This window comes from Pogona vitticeps, chromosome 1, assembly GCF_051106095.1.
Source record: "Pogona vitticeps strain Pit_001003342236 chromosome 1, PviZW2.1, whole genome shotgun sequence".
NCBI classification, from domain to species: domain Eukaryota; kingdom Metazoa; phylum Chordata; class Lepidosauria; order Squamata; family Agamidae; genus Pogona; species Pogona vitticeps.
In genome coordinates this window covers 230,367,849-230,394,546 of record NC_135783.1, presented here as the reverse complement: position 1 = coordinate 230,394,546, position 26,698 = coordinate 230,367,849, and the positions used below count along the sequence as shown (strand labels likewise).

The 26,698-nt window shown below is 45.1% G+C and overlaps 1 protein-coding gene and 1 long non-coding RNA gene across 3 annotated transcripts in view; one reads left to right on the top strand and one right to left on the bottom strand.

The window, feature by feature from the left end:
• Positions 1–2,381: 2,381 nt before the first annotated feature.
• On the bottom strand, positions 2,382–3,003 carry LOC144589289 (uncharacterized). The gene is made up of 2 exons (XR_013545338.1): positions 2,877–3,003; positions 2,382–2,416 (listed from the first exon to the last, which is right to left on the bottom strand). It is a non-coding gene; the product is annotated as an uncharacterized LOC144589289 (long non-coding RNA).
• A 5,660-nt stretch (positions 3,004–8,663) lies between these two features.
• LOC110071838 (protein mono-ADP-ribosyltransferase PARP14) overlaps positions 8,664–26,698 on the top strand; it is a 29,039-nt gene continuing 11,004 nt past the window's right edge. Inside the window, exons 1-12 of one of the 2 annotated variants that reach the window (XM_020779569.3) lie at positions 8,664–8,965; positions 10,360–10,484; positions 10,591–10,651; positions 11,601–11,861; positions 12,842–13,078; positions 14,602–16,850; positions 18,905–19,141; positions 19,990–20,211; positions 20,769–20,811; positions 22,835–22,984; positions 23,321–23,413; positions 23,677–23,844. In XM_020779569.3, the coding sequence (XP_020635228.3) occupies positions 8,776–8,965; positions 10,360–10,484; positions 10,591–10,651; positions 11,601–11,861; positions 12,842–13,078; positions 14,602–16,850; positions 18,905–19,141; positions 19,990–20,211; positions 20,769–20,811; positions 22,835–22,984; positions 23,321–23,413; positions 23,677–23,844 (4,036 nt within the window). In that variant the 5' untranslated portion in view covers positions 8,664–8,775. The remainder of the gene's footprint in view (positions 8,966–10,359; positions 10,485–10,590; positions 10,652–11,600; positions 11,862–12,841; positions 13,079–14,601; positions 16,851–18,904; positions 19,142–19,989; positions 20,212–20,768; positions 20,812–22,834; positions 22,985–23,320; positions 23,414–23,676; positions 23,845–26,698) is intronic. The other variant, XM_078392886.1, reaches the window with a different exon arrangement.

The window sequence follows — 26,698 nt, the reverse complement described above, 5'->3', positions numbered from 1 at the left end:
TTAACTCATATGAGGAAGCTCAGACGGTATCCAAGTATGAACGTCTTTCCATCAGACATGCAGCAGAAATCTCTGCCAGAGTCCTCATGTCTGCCATCTCTATCCGGCGCCATGCTTGGCTCCGTTCTGCGGACATAATGGAGGACGTCAAGTCAAAAGTTGAAAGCCTCGCCTTTGACGCTACCGGGCTGTTCAACGAAAAGACCGACTCCCATTTGGAGGACCTTCACAAGGCTAAGAGAACTGCTAAGTCCTATTCTGTTCAGACTCAATCTAGACAGCGACGCCCTCAATGGCGTAAATCTTATGGACAGTATCAATCTTCCCAACAATACCGTCCTTACAAACACCTTCCTCAGCAGCGCTCTGGCCAGTCCTCTTCTTCTGTCCAGGGCTATCAGGGATACCGCCCTCGTCCGCCCCATCGCCGCCAACCTTTTAAGCCACCTGGCAGAAAACAAAAACAGTATCTTTGACTTTCGGCCCCCCGTTTTCACCCATTCACCACCTACCACCCGCCTTCAGCCGTTTCTTCACAACTGGTCTGTCATCACAAACGACACTTGGGCTCTAAAAATTATTCAGCACGGTTACCAGCTGGAGTTTATAAGATCTCCTCCGCTGGGTTTCATTACTCATTCTCCCTTCGACTCCTCGCTAGAGGAAGAAATATCATCTCTCTTAGAAAAAGAGGCCATCTCTACAGTACCACCTCACGACGTACAATGCGGGTTTTACTCCCGCTACTTCGCCGTCTCAAAAAGCGGAGGAGGCATAAGACCCATCCTCGATCTAAGACTCCTCAATACTTACCTGCGACCCAGACGGTTTCGGATGCTTACCTTAGAGTCCATCATGCACTTGCTGAAAAAGAGCAATTGGTTCGTCCTTATAGATCTAAAGGACGCATACTTTCACGTCACTATTCACCCCGACCACCGCAGGTTCCTTCGGTTCATCTTTCAGGACACGGTCTACGAATTCCAGGCCCTGCCATTCGGTCTGTCCACAGCTCCCCGGACCTTCACCAAGGTCATGGCTCCGGTGGCGGCTTACCTTCGTCTCAGGGGCATTCACGTTTACCCTTACCTGGACGATTGGCTCGTAGTCTCCACCTCGAGAAGGCAATCCCTGAAAGACACAAGATTCATTCTGTATCTTCTTTCCAATCTCGGTCTCACTGTCAACAAACAGAAGTCCCGGCTCATTCCCTCCAAGACAGTTCAATACATAGGGGTCTGCTTGGACGCTGTGAAGGGTCGAGTCTTTCTTCCCCCGGAAAGAATACACAAGATTCGACGAGCCATCAGGAAATTTCTCCCCGGTGCTCGGGTGACAGCCCACCATGCCCAGCACCTCCTCGGCCTGATGTCTTCTACGACGCCGGCGCTAGCGCACGCTCGCCTCAAACTCCGGTCGCTCCAATCTTGGTTTCTCACCCTTTTCGACCCCATGATCGACAGTCAAAGGAAACGCCTTCGTGTCACCCCGGAGCTCACCAGACAACTCCAGTGGTGGATGTACACACCCCATCTCACGGTTGGCCGGCCCTTTCGTCCACTCCGTCTCACCGTTCAAGTTACAACGGACGCCAGTCCGTCCGGCTGGGGGGCGCACTGCGGGCGCCGCACCATTCACGCCCTCTGGACGCCTCAAGAAGCCATGTTCCACATCAATTACCTGGAACTGCTGGCGGTTATCAAGGCCTTCAAGTCCTTCCTTCCTCTCCTCCGCGGCCGCGGAGTTCAGCTAGTGACGGACAACACTACCACAATGCACTATGTCAACAAGCAGGGAGGAACCCGCTCTCATTCACTCCTGTATCTCTCCATCCTCCTTTGGGAATGGTGTTACCGTCATCATATCTACCCGGTGGCCATCCATGTAGCCACGGAGGACAACACACTTGCGGACACTCTGAGCAGGCTTCACTATCAGACTCACGAATGGGAGTTGAACCCTCTGGTCTTCCAGGACCTTTGCAACCAGTGGGGGACCCCAGTGCTGGACGTGTTCGCATCCCCTCACAACGCAAAATGCTCCCGCTATGCCTCCCGGGCAGGTCTCGGTCACCACTCGCTCGGCGACGCATTCATGATTCCATGGAACCAGGGTCTCTTGTACATATTTCCACCGATCCCGTTGATACAGAGATCCTTGATCAAACTCCGACGCTCGATGACTCCGGCCATCTTCATCGCACCCTTTTGGCCTCGCCAAGTGTGGTTTCCCACCCTAGTCAGCATGGCTGTGGACTCAGTAACCCTTCCGATGTGGCCGGACCTACTGACCCAGGAAGCAGGCGAAGTCCTTCACCCCGACCTCGACACGCTCCATCTGACGGCGTGGAGGATCGTCCAGAAATTCAGGAGGTCTTGACCAATGCCATCAAACCCTCCACGTCTCGCTTGTATGCCTACAAATGGAACAGCTTTCTGAAATTTACCCAGCAGAGGGATCTCGCCTCCTCACCTGTGTCTCTTTCCACACTTCTGCAGTATCTCCGTTACCTGTTTGATTTCCACCTGTCTATCTCTACTATCAAGGTGTACCTGGCTGCGGTTGTCTTCTTTCAGCCCAGAGCTTCTCCCTCATCCCGCTTTTTCTCCCATCCTACCGTCAGGATGTTTTTGAGGGGTCTCTCTAACCTCCGACCTCCCGTTCGTCCTCCACTCCCTCAGTGGTCCCTCCATTTGGTTCTGCATGCCCTATCCAGACCCCCATTTGAACCTATGGCTACCTGTGACCTCAAAATGCTCTCTTTAAAAACGCTATTCCTAGTGGCTATCACCTCTGCTCGTCGAGCTAGCGAGTTGGCAGCTCTCCGCCATGACCAACCTTTTCTTCAGTTCTTTAAGGACAAGGTTATGCTTTACCTGGACGTCTCTTTTCTTCCTAAGGTGGTCTCCGACTTCCACGTCAATCAGCCACTTATTCTGCCAACTTTGTTTCCGTCCCCGACGACTGATGTTGAACGCATGCTCCACATGCTCGATGTTCGACGGTCCTTAGCTTTTTACGTGTCCAGGACCAAGGACTTTCGCCTGGCCAACAGACTCTTCCTTTGCCACTTTGGCCCAAAGAGGGGTTGCCCGGCCTCGCCGTCCACGCTCTCTCGGTGGCTCGTGTCTACCATCGCCCTTGCCTACGAGCTCAACCACAGAGATCCTCCACAGGGACTTAAAGCCCATTCCACCCGGGCTGTTGCCTCATCCACTGCCTTACTTCGTGGCGTCGACCTGCCCGACATCTGCCGGTCCGCTACGTGGTCTAATGCCTCTACCTTCATAACCCACTACAGATTGGACGTGAGGGCAAAAGAGGAGACCAAATTCGGGAGGGCAGTGCTAGCATCGGCTCTTCAGTGACAGCCCACCATCCGGTTAGTAAGCGTGCTAATCACCCTTTGTGTGCATTCACAGAAGACCACGATGAAGAAAGAAAGGTTACTTACCTGTAACGATGGTTCTTCAAGTGGTCATTCTGTGAATTCACACAATCCCGCCCGGCCTCCCCTCTGTCTGTCTGTCACTGGCGTCTCTCTGACTCGAGGGCCTATGGCGGACAAATGGAACTGAGGGACGGTTAGGCTGGGCGTGCGCAGTAGGGGTAGTCCTAAACATTGTTACTTTTCTCTTGCAGCTAGAAAACGTTCCGAGAGGCCCAACGCTGGCGCTGGTATTAACCCTTTGTGTGAATTCACAGAATGACCACTTGAAGAACCATCGTTACAGGTAAGTAACCTTTCTTTATCGATTCTTGACCATGAATTTTGTCTATATGAATAAAATGTATAATCTCTTCTCTGAGGATACCTGGTTCTCCATATAGCAATTAGTTTAATTCTTCTGCCATTTCCAAAAACACCTTGGTAATAATATTTCTTGTTCTTTTCCTTCCATTTCCATTTGTCGTCAAAGTGTCTTTTTGTTTATCCAATTATTGCATTAAAATCTCCCATGATGCACATTTTCTGTTCTGGCCTTTGTATCAGCTGGTACTTCAATTGCTGATAAAAAAAAATTGTGTTTCATTTGGCACATATACGTCAATTAACTTGAAAACCCTATTTTGGTTTGTTAACGAATATAACAACAAAGCAAAAAAGGAGCTGGGGAGGAAAGCCAGTATTTACAGTCACATTAGCTCAATTCTTCCAGTTGAGTCTGCATAAACTGGCATTTATTGAATCTGACTCCTTGACTTTGGATCCATAAAGTGGCAGATCTTTAGTCTTTCAAAAATCTTTCATAAGCTGAGCAGATCATCCATTGCACAGAAAGGTATGATTGAAAGGGCGGTTCTCATCATGGTGGGAAGCAAAGGTATTGCCCAAGGATTAGCTAGATGCAAGAGTAAGCAGCGGAGGAGCTAAGTGTGTGGATGATACCAAATGATCCTGGACAATGGAAGCAACAGAAGGCCATGCGGAACTCTGAAAGGATCTTTTCCATCTGTAGGTCTTCATCTTTTCCCCCCTTTTTTTCTTTCTTAGGGGGAATGTTCTGTTATCTAATGCTCCAGCTGCATGTTACCCAAACTTGGCAAACATTTTTAATTTTGGGCCATCTCTGTCAGACTATCAGGAGCTTGTTTTCCTCTTTGGGATAGAAATGGGGAAGAAGTTCTGCACAGGTACCTTGTTCTCCATTGCGCCTGAAAGTTTAGAAGTACATACAGAAATAAGTTTCTGATCTTTGTAAAGCAGCCGTGGCAATAGGTATTAAGGAGCAGGGAGGCTGACATGGGTGAAGTTAGCCTTTCTGGCACCTTGGATCTGAGCCACTAAAGGTTTAAACAGTAAAAACAGTTTAAAATCAGAGATGTCCACCTGCAACATTCCAGATGTTGGACCGCAATTCCCATCATTCCAGTAGCTGTATAAGGAGCTGCTTACAGGGATAATGGAAATAGGAATCCCAGCAATAGTTGAAGCATCACAGGTTGTCAACCCTGGTTTATAGTTTGCAAAAAAAAAAAAAAAAAAACACCTGTGACCATGGAGGTTCTTGAGTTCAAAGGAAATAAATTGATTAGCCCCTTCTGATAAACACTGGATCTGCTTCCTGCCCTGTATTTCTCAAGATCAGCACATTGTGTAACACATTGTAAGAATCTAACCTACAAGTTCTCAGAGCCAAAGGTAAATGAAACAGCGCCAAAGGGGTAGATGAAACTGCCAGTCAGCGTGTCAAGTGGGGCTCCCCCCCCAGCCTTTGTTTTCTTCCTATAAGTGTTGATAGAATCTGGATTCTAATTCTCCAGAAAGCAAATGGTTACAGATGGTTACAACCTGAAAAACCAATGAGAATCATAATAGGAACGGGGTGAATTGGCTAGGGTAACACCCTTATCCTTGGGTGAAATGGGCAAAATGGTGCTGGTTCACCATTATCCAATATATACAGAAGCAGATGAGAAGCAAGCAAGACAAAATGAAAGAGGATACCTTGGAATGTGTATTTTTAAACAAAGATGCTTTCGAACAAACTGTAAAAGGAAAGCCAAAGGCAGGACTGGATGAAGGAAAGAAAGAAGGGGGGGGCTGTAGGCTGTGGGCTGGAATGCCAATTGCAATGTGTTCACTGTGTACATTAAGAGACGGGGTATTCATATACAAATACCCCCGCACAGGTGGCATTAATGAGGGTCCAGCCCCATGGGACTGGACGGTCCACTCACCGATCCACCGTGGATGCAGACCGCATGATTCTACCAATGAATCTGCAGTGCACGATCTGCTCACCCTCCTGGCAGGAGGCGGGAGGGCAAACCTCGCTGCAAGGTCGAAGAGTGGCGAGCGGATTGCGCACTGCAGATCCATTGGTAGAATCACACCATCCACGGTGGATCAGTGAGTGGACCAACCGCCCCCATGGGCCTGGACCCTCGTTAACACCACCTGTGCAGGGATATTCATATACGAATAAGAATACTCCATCTCTAGTGAACATTGAATCCGCCAAAAATGTTCTGCAGCCCCTGTGCAAATGCTGATTATGATTTAAGACACTATGTAGGCTTTAAAGAAAGCTTTGTTGTTGTTGTTTAGTCGTTAAGTCATGTCCGACTCTTCATGACCCCATGGACCAGAGCACGCCAGGCCCTCCTGTCTTCCACTGCCTCCTGGGGTTTGGTCAAATTCATGTTGGTAGCTTCGATGACACTGTCCAACCATCTCGTCCTCTGTCATCCCCTTCTCCTCTTGCCCTAACACTTTCCCAACATCAGGGGCTTTTCCAGGGAGCCTTCTCTTCTCATGATATGGCCAAAGTATTGGAGCCTCAGCTTCAGGATCTGTCCTTCCAGTGAGCACTCAGGGTTGATTTCCTTCAGAACAGATAGGTTTGTTCATTTTGCAGTCCAGGGGACTCTCAAGAGTCTCCTCCAGCACCACAATTCAAAAGCATCCATTCTTTGGCAGTCAGCCTTCTTTATGGTCCAGCTCTCACTTCCATACATCACTACTGGAAAAAACATAGCTTTGACTATGCGGACCTTTGTTTGCAAGGTGATGTCTCTGCTTTTTAAGATGCTGTCTAGGTTTGTCATCACTTTCCTCCCAAGAAGCAGGCGTCTTTTAATTTCGTGGCTGCTGTCCCCATCTGCAGTGATCATGGAGTCCAAGAAAGTAAAATCTGTCACTGCCTCCATATCTTCCCTTTCTATTTGCCAGGAGGTGATGGGACCAGTGGCCATGATCTTAGTTTTTTTGAAGTTGCACTTCAGACCATTTTTGCCACTCTCCTCTTTCATCCTCATTAAGAGGTTGTTTAATTCCTCCTCACTTTCTGCCATCGGAGTGGTATCATCTGCATATCTTGGATTGTTGATATTTCTTCTGGCAATCTTAATTCCGGTTTGGGATTCATCCAGTCCTGTCTTTTGCATGATGTATTCTGCATACAAGTTAAATAAGCAGGGGGACAATATACAGTGGGGTGGGCAAAATGTGGCCCTCCAGATGTTGTTGAACTGCAACTCCCATAATTCCTAGCCTACACAGCCAATAGTGAGGAGAGTTGGGTCTAGCCCACACAGTGAGGAATGTTGGGATTTGCAGTTCAGCAACATCTGGAGGGCCGCACTTTGCCCAGGTCTGATATACAGCCTTGCCGTACTCCTTTCCCAATTTTGAACCAATCAGTTGTCCCATATCTAGTTCTAACTGTTGCTTCCTGTCCCACGTATAGGTTTCTCAGGAGATAGATAAGGTGGTGAGGCACTCCCGTTTCTTTAAGGACTTTCCTTTCTTTGGGGAGGAGATGGGAATTAAGGTGGGAGAAAAGCATGGACAGACAGAATGGGTGCATGCACAAAGAGCAGAGGTGTAAATAAAAGGCACATGAAAGCAAGTGGATCTGTGGGTCTTTTCATGCAAGATCAGGCATATGTGAGGCAGTGTGAATGAGTAGGGAGACGTGTGTGTATGTGTGGGATTGCGGGTGTGAGTGGGTTCTTGCTTCATATGAGGGGGGTTCTCTTTCCTTGGTCCCAGACATTAACGGAAATGGATTCTGAGATAACAAATTTGTTTTGAACAACATAGGTCTAGTGTGAACAACAACCTTCATAAGTCCAACGGGACCAACAAAATGGATCCCTTTATGCCAACTGTCTCTTGGTTCAGGCAGGGTGGTAAGAGGACCAGGTTGTGGTGGAGGACGAGAGCTGCCAGAAACGGTTTGTTTGCTCCGAGATTAAATTTATTTCTCACTGGTGGAGGAACTCCTGGAGAAGAATATAAGAACCTAAGAAGAGACGTGTTGGATCAGGACAAGGGCCCATCTAGTCCAGCTTCTTACATCTCACAGTGGTCTCTGGGAGCACACGAGACAATTTTATTTATTTCTCAGTTGTGTTGAGAAGGAACTCTTGAAAAAGAATGCCCTGAAATGCACTTTGGAAGTAATTGAGATGACTTGGATATCATTCTTCAGGTGTAAATGCAACTATGAAGTAGTTCAGTTATGGGTAACTGAGGGTGTAAGTAACTAAGGAACGAAGTTACCTAGGGACCATTATATCTTACATACTTTTACTTATAAACGTAATTTTCCATCTCCTTTATCCACCCCTAAAATTCTTCCAGAAATGGTCCCTAGAGTGAGGGGTGCACTAGTATTTGGTTTTCTTTTATGAGATAAGTTTATGCATTAATACTACATGTATTCTGTCCTGTCTTGCAATATTTTTTAAAGGAACTAAGTTACATATAACTAATTACTTCCAAGCTCGATTAAGAACCTTAGAGAAAGAACGGGGATATACTACACAATAAGTAACGAAAGAACGTAAGGGAGAGGAACAACAAGGCTCAGAAGTGAAGCGAATTGGAGGGCAAACGAACAGGAGGGGAACGTTCTGGGCAAGCAAGTAAATGGGCGTCGGTTCGAAAGCAGCGACGACCTCTTCTCAGTTCCCGACAGCAGAAGGGGTGTTTCCAAAGCTGTCTTCGGGAGTTGGTTTCGTTTCGCCTCAAGTCCGAGAATGACTTGGGCGAGGCTAGCCAAGCACTCCGGCTTCCCTTGCAATTCGATTCCAGACGCGCTTCGACGAGGCGGTGGAAGCGAGAGGTAGAAAAGCAGCCCTCTCACAGAACGGAGGACGGCGGTCGGTGCTTGACAAAGGCCAGAAGGAGGCGACCGGATCCCTTTCCCTGGAAATCAGGAAGGCGTCTCAGGGCGCGGCGTGGGAGGGGAAGCGAAAGCGAAAGGGCGGTCGGCGATTCCCTTGCCTGGAGGGCTGAGGGGGTTCCGGGCCGGTCGGAGCGCCATGGCGGAGGGCTGGAGGGCGCGTCCCTTCCCGCTGCTGGTGGCGGGGGAGTGGGGGAGCGCCGATCCCCCCCGGCCTCTGAGGAACAAACTTCTGCGCTACTTCCAGAGTCGGAAGACGTCGGGGGGCGGCGAGTGCGAGATGCGGTGGCAAGGCGGGTGCTTCTGGGTCGACTTCGCGGAGAAAGAAGGTAGAGGGGACGCCCTTGCCCCTTCTCGAGGGGGACGGGGGGGGGGTCCCAGAACTCCCCGTTGTGTGTGAGGGGGTGTCTGCTTGTCGGAGGGATTTAAGGTCCCCAACTCGGAAGGGTTAGAAAAAGGAATGGGGAGGGAAGCCTGGAATTGGGGGGTGGGGGGCAGGCGAGGCTTTGGAGCATTTGGGGAGGCCGGCCGGGACACGCCATCGCACACGCCAGGAAGGTGTAACGCGTTCCTGTTGAAAAGTCGCTGCACGAAGTAGCCCGGGAACATTTGCATCGGATCTGCGAGCAAGAGCTGCTGAGGACTGGAAGGCGAACAACATCTGGCGAGCCCCCCTCCCTTTTCACCCCAGCCGCGCGCTATAAGTGTCAGGTGGAATGACCACCCTGTACACACGAGCTGGGCATAAGCTGAACCGAATTAATTGAAGTCATTAGTGGTGTCCCTACTCAGTCAGTCCAGGTTTAATCATGCCCTCCCCCCCCCGCCCGAAATGCCCTTCACTTTTGCTTTGCTATAACCTAAGTAATGTTTCCTCACAGTCTCCTCGCCCAGAATGGCTCCATTGGAGAGGATTGAAAGCAGTTCTGAAGATTTTAATAGGCCTTCCAAGACTGTTATAACATATAGACAGTGGGAGCAGAAACACATCAGAAATTACTTCTATTGTAGTTAGAAATTGCTGTTGATCAGGCCCATTGCTTTTCACTTCTGAATGTTGCAGGCTACATTGTGAGGAGAGAGAAAGTGTTCTACCATTTCCTCCTTCTAGGGTCACTCAGGGACTCTGCAGCTTGCCCAAGGCCACACAGGCTGGCTCTGCTCCCAGGAGGCACAATGGGGGAATTGAACTCCCAAACTCTGGCTCCACAGGCAGATACCTAAACCATGGAGCTATCCAGCCAGCTCTCATGGGGAATACTTACTTTCAGAGACAGAAGGTTAATAGAAATAATCCACAGAGCCGCCTACAGTGCACATAAAATTGAGGCTCCAGCTTCGAAAGTAAAAGAAGACTGTTTAAAAAACTTTAAAAACCCCGATCACATGAGTACATTCTCTCACCACAGAAACTTAGAATTTATAATCCCTATTCCATAATGGGATCTATGAACTACAACACAGTTCAAATTAAACCTATCATCATGTAGGTTTTTTTTTTTAAAAGATGCATTTAAAGAAAAATGTAAAAAAAAACCTGATTTAACATTTTTAAAAATCCATTTTAAATTAAAAAGTCATGTTAAAAAATTGATTGCTTTTTGTCCAGTTGGTGCACAAGTCATTTTCAGACTATTTTCCTGATGCAGAGGAAAGGGAAACGGGTTGGATTTCTGAACCTTAGGACTTCTGCTGCATTTGTGAGAACCTGTTTCCGTTTCAGCGAGGCAAAGAGTTCTTTCCAAAGAGAGGCATCAGCTTGACCTGGGAGAAGACGGGGTGCTGGCGCTGGTGGTCTCCCTTCCTGAGGAAACCACAGGTGGAACCACAGAAAAGGCTCCTCAGCAGGTATGGTGAAGCTTTCTTTAAAAAGACCTGCAGCTTTGAAACAGGTGCCCACTGGCCTTGCAAGCAGTGAAGAGGCTGCTGTCATTTCCTTTTGATTTGTGCTTAGGTTTCCAGAGGAGAAGAGCAGACGAAAGAGATGGCGGAAAAGAAGCCCCCCAGGACAGAGGGTATGGCATCTCTCTTGTTGGGCTTTGAAACATGGTGTGTGTGTGATTGTACGCACCAGGCCTTTTGGGGAAAGGGCACCTTTTGAAACTGGGAGAGATTGTGGGTTACAGCCCTGACTTCCGTTTCCCATCACAGTCCCTTGGCCTCGTAGACCTTTTGGACTGCAGTGCCCGCAGTTCTGAACATTGGTAATGTTATGTGGGGCTGATGGGAGTTGTAGGCCAAATTGTTTGGAGAACCCAACCCTCCCTACTCCTCAGTTATGCTAATGCGCCCTTAGGGGCCGTTCTGGAGGAAGGCAGACCCGTAACTTCATGGGTCCTTATCAGGGCTTCATTCACCCTGTGCAGCTCCACCTGTGTGGCCAAGGGAGGATGACCCTGTGCCCACTTCTCCGTCTTCTCATCCCCAGACATGCTCCTTCCAGGTTGGAGGAAACATCTGTAATAGAAGAGCCCCCTTTAGCCCTGTAGGCTCATCCCACCTTGGGGAGGGCTTCCGTTCCAGGGAAGAGGCAAGAGGCTTCCAGCAGCTGCCTCTGTATAGACTATTACTCCATATGTGGACAGCAAGGTGGTGGTGGTGGGCCTCCTTCTCCTTTTTGGGGGGGGAGGGGGGTTTGCGTTTCCCAGAATCCTCTAGCCAGCCAGTATGGCATTGCTCCACCCACGCACCTCACAGCCCCTGTGACAGTTCAGCAAAAAAGCCAATCAGGTTTGGAAAAATTCTTTTAATCACTTGAGATATTTGATGACTATGATGGTTTAATTTATTTTTAATGTGTTCCTTATTGTGTTTTAATTTTATTTGTTTTAACTTTGTGAGCCACCTTGGATCCTCTTGTGGGGAAAAAAGGCGGCTTATAAATGAGACCAAATAAGTAAAAGGTACACTAATGACTCCTTCAACACTTGAATCACCTTCTGCTTCTACTTTTTTTTCTATTAGATGTGCAAACAGTTCTGCAAAAAGAGGATATAACTGAAGTGAGAGAATCAGCTGAGGAACATCCATCTCACAGTGAAAATGCTTGCGCCGAATCCCAAACATATTTTCATGTTGCTCTTGAAAATATTGATGAATCTATCAGATTTGAAGTATTAAGTCTACTGATAGAAAATATCAGTGGGCTTTCAGTAGAAAAGGACTTCCAAACTGAACTGATAAAGGAGAGAAATGCTGCAGTGATAACGTTCTCACAGAGTAGGGGTAAGGGCGATAAACTTTGTGTTGTTCAAATATTTTCACATTGTGAGTTGTTGATGTGTCATGCCTTTAGACAGTACCCATTAGAATACTTTTACGTTAGCTTATACAGAAAGATTCCAAAATATGCTTATTCTGTTCCTGCTAATTTCAGATTGCTCATTAGTCTCCCCCAGTTTAGTTTTGGTTTAAAAGGATATGTTTGTCACTAAGAGTATATGGGATGTTCTTTGCACTGGCACGTCTCTTTACTTTTCAAGCAAACATCTCTAAATTCTGACTGAAATAGTACATTGTCAAGTACCTAAATGGAAAGACATTGAGAAAAATGCATTAATCACTTGGAGTCCAACTGGCAACGTAGTTAGCAGGATTTGTTTTTCCCATTCAGGATGGCAGTAGATGAGAAACGGTGCATTTGGTCAAAGGCCCATTTGATTCTGTGTCTTCCTTCAGGAGTTATTTACCCATTAGCGGTAGACTGTGCCTCCTGGTACTCCTGTCTCCACTTCTGTTTTATTCGTTCATTTCAAAATCATGTATGTTCCCTGCTTTTTTCAAACTCCGGGAGGTCTGTCTAACAGTGAAACAATGTAAACATGAATAGTAATAGCGTTAAAACACAGTTAACTAAATGACATTCAAGTATACATTTGAAAAGTGGTTTAGAAACACATCAATAAGAAAGTAATGCAGATCCCTGATAAAAAGGAGTGTGGTTGATAGAACAGAAAGGCCCTTGCAACTGGGAGGAAACTAACTTGATTTCCCCTGGATTAATGTCCTTGGAGCAGCGACCATGAAATCCACATTTCATATCTCTGTCAGCCATGCCTCTGAGGATATAGAAGTTTATGGCCGTGGGACATGGGTGTTCCATTAAGTGATCCAGACTCGTAGCCATTGATAGATGTGTCCTCTGTGCAAGGAAAGTTGGTGAGGGAATAAGGCACTAGTACACAATTTTTGTTTCCTCTTTGCAGATGCTGCAAAATTTCTTCAGCTGTGTGCAAAGAATGCCAGGATTAAAGAATATAAAATTACCGCTAGGTCTCTTGAACTGACACAGATGATCAAAGTTGAAAACATTGCTCCTGAGGCAGGCAAAGATTTCATAACCCTTTATTTTGAAAGTCAAAAGCATGGAGGAGGGCCAGTATCCAGTGTTGAGATGCTACCTGATGAGGATTCGGCTGTTGTTACTTTTTGTAACCATCGAGGTAATATGATCTGCTTTTATTGCTAACTAGAGACGGGATTTTTGTATTCATCTCCCGGCAATCTGTGGTGGCGATATTCATATTGTACAAATATCCCATCTCTATTGCTAACGTTAGAAATCAGCAGTGACTGTTTACAAATTGGGTGGTTTGAAAGCAGATCTGCCATGTAAAAACACCATGTCTGGCACCTCTTCTTCAGATAAGGTATATGTTGATCCAGATGGTAGGACTGACGTCAGGCCATCCCATCCTCCATCCCAAAGTGAGGATTTTGCCAGGCGTGGGTTGTGACATTCCCAGTGCTTTGGAGCGGCTCCATATGATGCCTAGTCACTCTGCCCTTCTTGGTCTTCAGCAAAGAGTTCTTGGGGGGGGGGGATTTCCAGTTGCTGTTTGCATTTTTGACAAATGATAAGTCAGGACAGATGTCCCTGGAGTTCTTTTTCAGACTGAAGTCCCATCTCAGTCTGGATTGGCCTTGTTTCCTGAACATGCTAATTTAGAACCCGTTCCCTTAGCACAGCACATTAGGCAAAATCCAAAGAAACAAAACAACCAAAAGACAAAAACATGTTACACTCCTAGAACAGAAGCATTTCCCCTCCGATGGTTGTTGGAGATTTTTTGGGTCCTGCCCATTCCCTGCTATGAAAGCCTTCAAGAACACATTTTACCTCCTTTTCTCTTGGTCTGCCAACACTTCTTATAACCTTCCGAGGAGCAGTGCTGCCTACTAGATTGGCTACATCTTGTTCCCCACTTCCTCTGAATTCTTCCATTAAATGTCCTAAGTTTTACAACCAAAAAACTCAGGCACTATAGGTAGAATTAATATTAAAGTAAGACATTATTTTGTGCATTCATTTCATCTTCTCATTTTGTTGTAGCCCAGCAGTGGGCAATGTGAGGCCTGGGTCACCAGTATTTTCCTCTACATTCAGACCGACTGTTAGCATCTAAAATTTGGCCCTGTGTAAAGTTTGGCCTCCTTTCTCCTGCCAGCAGTGTGGGTTGTGCTACTGCCAAGCAAGGCTTATCTGTTTCCTGTGGTTTTGAATCGTAGACACAGTAACAGTCTCTTGTAAATGGGAGATTTTTGGAAGGATTGCATTTGGAAAGAGTGTATGTGGGTCCCTATGCACTTATTTTGGAGGGAAAATGTAGGAAAGTTCCCTGCTATACATTTAAGGTGCAGTTTGACCATCGCTGCATGTTACACTACCTCTAGGCCCCAATGCTGTGTGCTGTCTGCAATGAGATGCTATTCCGATATCCCTTCTTTTATCTGCAGAGCCTTCAACTAACCACCCCCTTTATTTAAAGAGCACCCCCTCTTGAGTTGTTGCAGCTTCAGAGGCATTATCCTGCTGGGTTCTTGGGGTCTTTCAATATACCTTCCCTCTTTTTCCTTTGTATTTAAAGGTGAACCGTATAACGGTTCTGCATTTATTTTATTTCATTTAAACAAACTGTTAATATTGACTGCATTTTTTCACCTTTCCATTTTTTTTTTGGTTCAGTTGTGCAAAGAGTCCTGGAAATGCAGCATTCATTTTATGATCAACCAGTTTCAGTTTATCCATACTTCAGTTCTTTGGATACTGCTTTGTATGGGAAGGAGAGGCCACAGATACGGATTCCGGAACCCATAAGAATTCCTCTAGATCCTTACATCTGGCAGTTTCTCCAAGGAAGGCACAAACTAGTCCAAGAAATAGAGAAAGAAATGGAGAATTGCTTCGGTGACCTCACATGGCCCCCAGTGACTTGTGAAGATCCAGAAGTTTTGATCTGCCCTTCAGCCGCTTTGCTGAAGCAAGGGAGGTCCATGAGAAAATGGGTTAAGACTTGGACAGAAAACGTTTGTACAGAGTTTGCGTGCATCATGTCAAAGTTCAAGAGTGCTCAATGCAAAATCATCCCAGAGGCATGGAAGACTATAGAAAGCAAGTTGGTAAAAGATGTTTTGGCCATACCTGTTGCTTCCAAGGAAATGGTTATCCTAGCTGGTTTTGTCTTCACTGTGGATAGCATTGAGAATCAGGTGAAGGCTCACATTGAAAATTTGACGAGAGATGCAGAAAAAGCAAGACAAATGGTTCAAGAGACCTTGTCGGTTGCCCCAGGGAAGTATGCCATTTTGCATCGTATTTTGCAAGAAGAGAATGTCTACAAGGAGAACTCAAGCCTTACTTTTTCTTATGATCCTGCAGCACGGCTGATGCAACTTAATGGAATGCCTGCAGAGGTCTATAAGATGAAAAGTGAGCTGCTGGAAAAATTGCACAACATGGAGGAGAAGAAAATCATCACTCCTCCTGTGGTTCTTCAGTTCCTTCAGCATGCAGACAGGATGAAGGTGTCTGCAGCCATCTTTCATGCAAACAACATTCGTGCATTTTATGACCTTACAACTGATTCTGTGGCCTTGATAGGATATTCTCATGACGATCTCTTGAAAGCAGAGAAACAAATGAAAAAAGACTTGGCTTATAAATGTATTCCTTTGGAGGACCAGCAACTCACCACCAAAAGGGAATGGAAAGATCTCTGTCAACGACTGCTGAAGAAATACAATTATGTTGATGAAATTGTAATCATTGATGACAGCCTTGTTTTGGAAGAAAAAGCTGAAGTAACCATAGCTGGTTATACAACACAAGTAGGTAATGTCTATCAGGAGCTTTCTGACTTTGTTGAAAAAAATACTCAAATTGTGAAAGTAATTCCTCTCAAGTCTGTGGTGGTTGTGCAGTTTATGGAGAAGGAAAAGGGTAACATTTGGCGTGATTTGAAGAGGAAAGGTGTGAAAATCAAATTTGAGGAAGAGGCAAAAGAGAGGAATATTGTTCTTAGTGGACCTAAAGCAGAAGTGATGAAGGCAGCAACTGTAGTCGAAGAAATGCTCTCTTCAGTACATTCTACCAAAGTAGTGTTTGATAAACCAGGAGTGAAAGACTTTTTCAAACAGCGAGAACGTTCCTATGTTAACGAAGTAAAGACCTCCTTCGGTTGTTTGATTCTACTACAGAAAAATGGAGCGTCTGAGGAAAAGGTAGGGCCCCCTCATGCAAAAATAACTTTGAATACTGGCGTTGTGGTGGAGGCTCGTAAGGGAGACCTGACACGTTTTCCAGCTGATGTTGTGGTCAATGCATCAAATGAAGAGCTGAAGCACATTGGTGGTCTTGCAGAGGCTTTGTCAAGAGCGGCTGGGCCAGAGTTACAGGCTGAGTGTAATAGACTGATTAAGAAACATGGAAGTTTAAAACCTGGCTGTGCGGTTATCACAGATGCTTGGAAACTTCCATGTAAACAGATTGTTCATGCAGTTGGGCCAAGATGGGACAGTTCTGAAAAAGAAAAATGTGCCTACCTCTTGAAGAAAGTTGTGAAGGAAAGTTTAAAGTGGGCAGAAACCTACAACCATAATTCAGTAGCCATACCTGCAGTAAGTTCTGGGATTTTTGGATTCCCGGTCAAAGAATGTGCCCATTGCATTGTCACAGCAGTCAAGGAAACATTAGAAGAATATTCAGAAACTGGGTGTCTGAAACAGGTGTACCTTGTGGATGTGTCAGAAGATACCGTTCAGGTCCTTTCTGATGCTTTATATGAAGTCTTCAGAGAAGGATTGCCCCGGCCCGAATCACCAGCTCAGTCCCACCCAGTTACTCAGCCAAAAGAAACTGGAGAAGATTTTAATGTGGCGACGACTTCTGAAGGCCTGAAACTCATTCTTGAGAAAAAAAGCATTCAAGATGCAATGGTAAGCATGTCGGGGGGGAGGGGGGGCTACCCAAATCACTTTCAAGATGTATTTAAAATGTGACTGTTTTTTTTTTGTTGTTGTTTTGAAATATCCATTCCATATTATTTTGAATTTTAAAAATCTTAGTAAAATGTTAGTATTTGGCATGAAAAGATAATTAAATTTTAAAAAATCTCCCAACAGTTTTAAGATTTGGACATTCCAAGGACAGTTGTCTTTGAAATAATATGCTGCATCTGAGAAGTGCTTCATAGTGCTTTTTAAAAAAAGGATAGTCCTGCTCATAAACTACAAAATAATTATTTATGTGCACCCCATACTCCATTCCTTAAGTAAAGTTCTGGCCTTGTTTTGATTAGAGAGAGAGCTGCAAAAACACAACAAGAGAGGGTGCTCTTTAAAGAAAAGAGGATGTCTAGCTGAAGGCCTTGCAAAAAAGGGAAATCACAATAACATCTCATTGCAAAGGCAATATACAGAATTAGAGATGGGCACAAACTGTGGTTCAGCAAATCAGGTCCACAGATGTTGCATGTGCGCCCTGGATTCCCTGTCCCGTCTCCTCCCAGGAGCGCCCATTCAGAGGACCCCGCCCCCGGCCGCTCTACCCTGCCTCCTCCTTTGAGTTGGTGCCTCTGCAACACTTGTGAGCCTGATCCACCATCTCGTGCTGAAGTGCCGAAGTGCAGTAAGTGCCCATCTCTAGTTTGGGTGTTTACTTCCAGCCAAAACTTGATCTGACTTACTTTTGCCCTGCAATTCCTAGCATCTCAATCAGAGGTGTAGGATGCTGTCACCTCCCTGTGGCCCAGGGGTGTCTTGTGTGCTTTCCCTTTGACTCATCTAATATACAGAGTTTGAGAGAAATTAGAGCAGAATGGGTGAAAGTGGTCCCGGTTGTACCTCTCTGGCCCTGGACATCCTTTTTGGACATTGTCAGTCTCAACGGAGAGATACCCCTTCAGGTTACCATTTTTTTGTCCTATTACAGTTGTATAGCCTGACCTTGGTTGGCTCAAGGTATGGACCCCAAGCAGAACACATTCCTGCTTTGAATGCATCCAACAGAAGCAGACAACACTTGAGCAGCATCAACAGCCTGCTATGTAGTATATTTACAGCTGTCTAAAATGGAAGGTGTTATCCAGGTCCAGAAGTCCTTTGTCCTGATGCAAGCAGGCATAGAGAGAGATCCTAAGCCCAACACTTTAAGGACACAGGCTTTATCCTTAGCAGCAGTAATGTCCAAACCTGGCCCAGCTATATTTCACACATCTGTCTGTGTGAAGGGATAGGGATGGCTGACTTCATACCTGTTTTCCAGTTTCATAAAGTGTGCTTGGCTACAAACAGAACTGGGGGAGGTGGTAGAGCAGGAGGGTCATTCCATTCGTATAAGGTAGGGGCAAGGAAACATGGCCTTGCGGGACTTTTTGGACTTCAATTCCCAGATGCCCTAGGAGCAATATTGGGCTATTCCTTTGCTATGTAAAGCTTAGCGTCCTTTTTCCTGCTGGCAGTGCGGGTACAATATTTTGCAGCGGTACTGGGCCATTTGCTGGCTTTGCATGGGACAGAAGCGCAATAGCCCACATTTGTAAACCAGAATTTTTTAAAGCGTTAAATTATCTTAACATCTCAATTTATTGCACAGGTCATACTCCCAAATCCTAAGGATTATGCTGACTCATTAACAAAGTGTATTTGCTTAAAAAGTGAGAAACAGAAAGTGTCCTAGCTCTTCCAGATGATGGAACTGGAGGTGGACGGTGGTTAGTTCTCCCCCTCCTTGTGTCTTAAATAAATGCTCTACTTTGTTGGTTTTCAACATTGGGCTCCCATGTGTTCTTGGACTAGAACTCCCAGAAATCTTGGCCAGCATAGCCTAATGGTGGAGGCTTCTGGGAGTTTAAGTTCAAGAACATCTGGGGCCCCAAGGCTGGTGTCCTCTGCAATACATGAACAACTGAATAAGCTCAAACATTGAGACTGCCTGTGTTTCCTTCCATTTTTGGTTGTTCCGAGGCATTCAGTGGTTGCTCTTTTTCCAGACGGATGTGGTCGTAAGCAGCGTTGGCAGAGACCTAAAGCTTGGCGTAGGTCCCCTTTCCAAAGCTCTTCTGCAGAAGGCTGGACCAGCCCTACAAGCCGAGTTTGATCAAGCAGTCCAAGGTAGAGGGCCTCAGGTTGGATTGGTGATCCAGACAAGAGGACACAACTTGGCCAGCAGAATTGTGCTTCATGCTACTGTTCCACAATGGGATGGAGGAAAAGGACAAGCAGCAAAGGTCCTTCCTTGTTTCTTTTCCTTGACTGTGTTATTTTTGCTGGAATTGTGAGGAAAGGTTTGTTTTAATATAGATGTTCATGATAAGAGAGGCAATATTTAATCCCATTCAAGGCAGTTACTTTGACTATCTTTGTCATGGCAGCTTTCTGTGTGTTTTCACTCATGCGCTAGTTTCACTCTCAGTCTTGTGTGGGCTACTCCTCTCCTTCTGAATCCATGTAGGCCACCAAAACGTGTTTTATTACAAAACTAGAACCTGTACTGCAAACACTTGCAGAGTTAACATCATAGTAGGTTTTGTGTGTTCACATAAGCTCAGGAAGCAATGTGCTAGATTACGTTGCTTCCCCAGCATATATTGCAAGAATCCCAGCAACCTGCACATTCCTGATCTTCCACAAGAATTTGGCCAGGGGTTTTGCCAGTAGATCACTGGTTTCATTCTGTCTTATCCTCCTGTATTGTTCAACTGAAAGTGCAGGTGCTCTTCAAGGAAAAGATAGGTCCATTTTTAACCTTTAAAAAAAATACCTCTAGGATTTTGTGCCGTCCGTGAGAAGGCATGTCCCATTAACCTGCATGGATGGCCCTGCTAGCCATGTAGATCAGTATGGGTGTGGGAACTCTCTGTTCCTGACTATTGTAGGGGAAAGTCAGCGCATTAGGGATCAAGGTCTACTTGAAACCTCCAACGGCTGCTAGTTTTCTGTGTGCAAGGATGCACCGTATGTTTTACAAGGGCACTGAAAAGTGTAGCTCTTCATCTAGATTTTGAGGAGCTAAAACTAATGTTCTAGGTTTAATGATGGAACACCTGGCTTATAGAAATCTTCTTTTTATATACAGGAACTTAAATGTATTGTGAAGAAATGCCTGGAGAAAACAGAAGAGTTATCGTTAAGTTCTGTCTCATTCCCAGCAGTTGGGACAGGTGGATTTTCCTTTCCAAGATCTGAAGTCGCAAAACTAATGTTTGAAGAGGTGCTTCAGTTCAGTAGCAGAAAGGATTTCAAGTATCTCCAGGAAGTTCATTTTCTCTTACATCCAAAAGATAAAGATAACATACAGGTAATGGTACTACTATTTTCTTGCGGTAAACTGTCTCATATAAGGTTTTAAATAGGGTGTAGTTTTGGGGCTCCGAAGTATGTCCAACAGAACAGATAAATGGGACCTGCAGAAAGATGTTGGAGTAGAAGGTGTTGAATTTTCCTGATTTCAGTGGTTTAGATTTCTGGCTGTAGAGACAAAGGTTGGGAGTTCGATTCCCCACTGTGCCTCCTTGACAGGGTCTGGATTCCATGATCCATAGGGTCCCTTCCAGCTCTGCAGTTCTGAGATATGTTTTTGGGTGGATCAGCAGTACTTTTCTACAATACTCCCAATAACAGTTCATAGGTATGCTGTGGCTCTTACTGTCTCTTCCACCCAGACTGACTCCTCTACTGAAAGGTTACAAGAATGATCATGGTCTCCTGTGCCAGAGTCTGTTGCTATTACGAAAAGGAGTTTTTGTAGAACTGATTCCAGAGTGTCCGTATGGTTTTTAGGGTTCTTGCAGTTGCTTTGTGCTCCAGCTGAGCAGATCTCTCAAATTTTGAGCATAACTTTGTTTTCTTTCTCAGGCTTTCTCACAAGAGTTTGAATCCAGGACTGGCGGAAATGCAGGCAAGTTGCTTGGCTCGGTTGGCAGCTCAGAGTGCAGCTACACAGTGAGGGAAATGTGGATCCATTAGCATTCCTTTGCTGTGGAATTCAGGTTTCTCCTGGTCTCGCCACATTAACTGGCCACACAGAGAGCGGCAGCCTTGTTTGGACTTTGTTTGCAGCTCCAACTTGTAGCCTAGTAGTTGGTGTGGTTAAAAGGGAATTGCTGAACAAGCTGTAATCAAGACCGCCACAAGTCAGAGGTAACAAGATGACACATAAGAACAATGAAAAAAAATGGTGCCATCTCTTGATCGGAGCCTTCAGTACTGTAGTTTTGGGGAGGGTGTGGGCAGGGAAGCAAAGACTCTGGAAGTTGTATTCCAGAAAAATACTTTTTCCAAAATGATGTGCATAGAAATGGGTGACATACCAGATGATTGGAGGAGCGCTAATGTTGTCTCTTTCTTTCAGAAGGGCAAAAAAAATTATGTCAGCCTGACATCAATCCCAGGGAAAATTCTAGATTAAATATCAGTCACTATGCAAACACCTAGAAAACAATGCAGTAGTAACAAGAAGCCATCATAGATTTGTCAAGAACAAATCCTGCCAGACTAACCTGATCTCATTTTTTGATTTTGTAACCTACCTGATAGACAGAGGGAATACTAAAGACATAGTATATCTTGACTTCAGCAAAGCTTTTGACAAAGTGTCCCATGATATTCTTATTAGCAAACTAACTTGAAGTGGGCTGGATAGAACAACTGTCAGGTGGATACACAGTTGGCCACAGAATCGTACTCAGAGGGTGCTGATTAATGTGTTCTTCTCAAAGTGGGAGGAGGTAACAAGTGGGGTACCACTCTTCAACATTTTTATTAATGACCTGGATCAGGGGGTGCAGGTAATGCTAATCAGATTTGCAATGGAACAAAATTGGGTGGAATAGCTAATACCCTGGAAGAAAGAAAGAAATTTCAAAATGTTTTGCATAGGCTTGAGCACTGGGCTGAAAACAACAGAATGAAATTCAGCAGGGATAAATGTAAAGTAGTGCACCCGAGAAAAAGAAACCAATTGCACAGTTACAAGATGGGAGATACTTGGCTCAGCAATTCTATAGGCAAGAAGGATATTAGAATCACCGTAGATCACGAGCTGATAATGAGCCAACAGTGTGATGTGACTATAAAAAGGCAAATGCTATTCTAGTATAGTCTCCAAATCCTGCAAGGTACTAGTTCCCCTCTATTTGGCACTAGTTAGGCCTCATCTTGAGTTCTGTGTCCAGTTCTAGACACCACACTTCAAAAAGGATGCTGACAAATTGGAACAGGTTCAGAGGAGGGCAACAGGGATGATCAGGGGCTGGAAACGAAGCTCTACGAGGAAAGATTGAAAGAACTGGGAATGTATAGTCTTGTGGGGTGGGGGAAGACTGAAGGGAGATATGATAGCACTTTTCAAATACTTGAAAGGCTGTCATACAGAGGAGGGGCAGGATCTGTTCTCAATCATCCCTGAGTGCAGGACACGCAACAATGGGCTGAAGTTGCAGGAAGACAAAATTTTGGTTGAATATCTGGAAAAACCTCTTAACTGTTAGAGCAGTACAGCAGTAGAACTAATTACTGCTAGAGATGGTGAGTGCACCAACATTGGAGGCATTCAAGAGAAATTTAGACAACCACCTGGCAGATATCCTTTGATTTGTACTCCTGCACTGAGCAAGGGGTTGGACTTGATGGCCTTCAAGGCCCCTTCTAACTTCATGATTCTGTGATTCTAAAAGTTGTCTTGGATCTTGTCTCCAAACTGGGACCTTCCAGACATATCTGACAGAGCTGTTCTCACTCCCTCCCCAGCAATTTGTCAAAGAAGAAAGCTAAAAATAATAAACTTCAAAACTCGAAGATTGGGAGATCTTGAAATACTGGCTTAACAGCATGTTATGTATGTATGTTTTTTATATAAGAGGTGATGGTGTTTAGTCAAGTATCTTTGCTGAATCCTTCTCCTTTTTTTAAATCTCTTCCAGGTTTTTTTGGACCTGTTTCCACCCCTGTTTTGGGAGTTCATGAAATGCAGATTGGACCAATTAAGTTCCAGTCAATGACAGGAGATATTACCAAGGAGAATACAGATGTTATTGTAAATGTAACAAATGCAGACTTTAATGGCAAATTAGGTACTTAACTTCACTGAATCTATCTGTTAACTTGACTCTTCATCAGTGATACTGTATTAATTATTGCTCATAGAATGAGCATTTGAGAATGCCAGCATTTGTGAAACTTTGTTCTTGTTCACTCTTCTTGTTATGAAATTGGATGTTAATGCGTATTTTCCTGTGTTCAGGGGCAGCTCAAATTTTGCTGCAGAATGTTGAATTGGATTGCCATCCCACTGACTGGATGCGTAGCATTAACAAATCTGCTTTTTATATGTTCACATGTAATGAGGGAGTTGGGTTTTTTAAATCTTAATCAATACGTTTTTTTTCCTCAACTTGAATCCTTCAAAGGTGTTTCCAAAGCAATTTTGGAAGGTGGTGGACCTCAAGTGGAAGCAGAGTGTGCAGCACTTGCCATAATGGATCTCATTGCATTTCATCAGGGTAGGAATTACGCCGCTGGTGGGCTACCTATGTATGGCCCCAGAAGGAAACCAGAATGAAATTCCCTAAAATAAGATGGAGGTCTGGCACCTTGTTTTATGTGGGGGGAAAGCCATTATGTGTTTTTTAGTGAGAAGTGACTTTCCAGTGACTTACTGGGCATTTAGATTTGCATTGTCAAAGATGGAACGTGAGGTTTTGTCTAGATAGGTGGGGTAGAAGTCCAATAAAATAAATAAATAAAAATTAAAATTCTTTTCCAGCCTTACAGCCTCACAAAGGGTTTATAACAACGCAAGGGGGCAATCTGCCCTGTAAGAAAATTATCCATCTTGCTCCTGATTCAGATACTAGAGCCCAGGTCTCCAAAGTGCTAAAGGAATGTGAAGCGAAGAAATACACGTCTGTTGCCTTCCCTGCCATTGGAACAGGTTTGCCTTTTCTCCAGAAATTCCCTGGTGATTGGTCCGGAAGAAGCTGCTTATGAGGGTGTAAACCAGGGATGTGGAAGGATGAATTGACCTGTTTGAGTTCCACCAAGTTGATTTTGACTTACGGTGACTCCTTTTGGGGAGGGGAGGGTTGGGTAAGAGAATATTCAGAAGTGATTTACCATTCCCTTGTCCTTGTGGCGTCCTGGGACTATGCAACTTGCCCATGGCTACACAGGCTGGCTCTTTTCCTAGGAAACACAGGAGGCATAGCAGTTAATTGAATGCTCAACCTCTTGCTCTGCAGCCAGAATCCTAAACCACTGAGCTATCCAAGAACTAATGTAATAATAATATTAATTTTAAAAAATTAACATTTCAAGATTCTGACATTAATCACGAGGTTTTTTTTCTTTTGAGTGTCTAAAAATTCACTTTTGCTGGCTGGATAGCTCAGTGTGTGTGTGTGTGTGTGTGTGTGTGTGTGTGTGTGTGTGTGTGTGTGTGTGTGTGTGTGTGTGTGTGTGTGTGTGTGTGTGTGTGTGTGTGCATCAGGGGGGGTTGGGCAGGCTGTACAGTTCTAGGGTGTTCCTAGAAGAAGAGAATAGTAAATTACTTCTGATTATTTTTTACCTAGAAAACCACAAAAAGGACTGTCATAAGTCATAATTGACTTGATGGCACACAGTTGTTATTATTAATATATAACTTTGTCTGTTTCTTTAACCTAATGTTCTTAATTTTCTTAGAATTATTTGGTGCTGTTTTTTCTAGGGTTTTACAGTTGTTCTTCCATACTTTTTAAAGTAAGAGCACAGAAGCCTACATTAGTTCTACACCAACTGTATGTGTTCCTTAAGATCATCACCACCGCCATCTTAGAACTATAGGCTGTAACCCTGTGCCTTCAAGATATTGTTGGACCGCAGCTCCCATGAAGCTCAGCCAACTTGGCCAGTGTTCAAGGACAATAGGAGTTAGAATTCAGCTATGTATGAATTAATCCATTTCTGCTTTAAGAGCCAAGAAGTGCCTGTTCTTCTTCGTGGCCTCTGTGAATCACACCCTGGGTGATCCTCGCCTGTGCATAGCCTCATTGGAAAGTTCTAGATCTTCTGCAGTAGCAAAAAAACACATTAGAATAAGGCCCCTTATCCTCATATAAGTACCTTGGCACCAATGCTTCCCTTTCAGGTTCTTTCAACCGTCGCGTTGAGAGCCTCATAGTTTCTGCTTCTGAGAGTAAAAGAGAAAGAGTTTATTCTTGATTCCTTCCTGTTATCAATCTTTTTTCCTTTAAACTTTTAGAACAAGTTCATTCTTATCAGAGATTTTTTTCTTTTCTACTTTGCTTGGCCTCCGGCCACAGCACCCCTCCCCCAAATCATTGTTTTTTTCTCCTCAAATTATTTTCTCCTATTCATGGTCCCTTTGGGCCTGTTTAAACACTGCGTGGTCTGTAATAACAAAATACCACTCTCTGATGGCCACACCAGGTGTCTTTTTTGCTTGGAAGAGACACACCAGACGTCCTCCTGCCAGCATTGTACAAACCTCAAGTGGGGAGTCCTCTGTTCTCACTTATCTAGATTAAAACCCTGTCTGTGAGAACAATCCCTTCAACCAACCAAAATGGCCCATCCTCCTTGTAAGGCCACCAAACATACCAAAGCAGCAGAGAAGGCTCTTTCTGAAGCCTTCAAACAACGTCCATCAACCACACCATCCCACTCTAATGCTCCATCCACTTCATCTAAGACTTCAAAAATTCATAAACCGAAGCGCTCAATACCAAAATCCTCGATATCGAAGCCCTCAACTAAACGTCAAGTGTCCACCAAAGCCTCTTCGGTTCCAGAACCTTCTCTGCCTAAAAGATCTAACAGTATAAATCTAAAGCTGCCGTCACATCTCAGAAGCCTCAGGTAAAGGTAAAGGTTCCCCTTGACAATTTTTGTCCAGTCGTGTCCGACTCTAGGGGGCGGCGCTCATCCCGCTCTTCAAGCCATAGAGCCAGCGTTTGTCCGAAGACAATCTTTCCGTGGTCACATGGCCAGTGTGATTTAGACACGGAACGCTGTTTACCTTCCCACCGAGATGGTACCTATTTATCTACTCGCATTTGCATGCTTTCGAACCGCTAGGTTGGCGGGAGCTGGGACAAGCAACGGGCGCTCACTCCGTCACGTGGATTCGATCTTACGACTGCTTGGTCTTCTGACCCTGCAGCACAGGCTTCTGCGGTTTAGCCCACAGCGCCACCACGCCTCAACAAATCATCAAATCAATCTCTGTTGGTTCACCTTGTGATGATGACGGAATTCCCTCTCATTAACCCTGTTCCCAATCATCGGAATGGGATGACAGAGCCAATCAGTGCTTGACCGGACAAACCGCAACCGCCAATCAGCGAGTTGCACTATCCAGCTTGGCCATACCTTCTCATGGCAGGCCTTGATCACAACAGCCATTGGTGTCGAAATGGCCATATCACTGTGACCCACATGGAGTCCAACCTGCTCCCTACCTGGCATCTAAAAGATCCAGGACAGTCGAGCAATTATCTTCTACACACAAGGCTTTTACAGCTCCAGCCTCATGATATTTTCCCACTAATCCAGACGAGGGAAATCATTCCTCTCACTCAGCATCTCAAGCGTCTATATACAGTGGCACCTCGTAAGACAAATATCTCGCAAGACAAATGGTTTTGGCTATTGGGGTGGGGTGGGTGTTTGATGACTCTCAAGACAAATGTTCCGATTGCTGTGCTTCGCAAGACAAATGTTTTCCATTTTTTGTTTCTGCATCATATTTGCTGATTTTTAAATGTTTTTCTATGATGTTTAAAAAG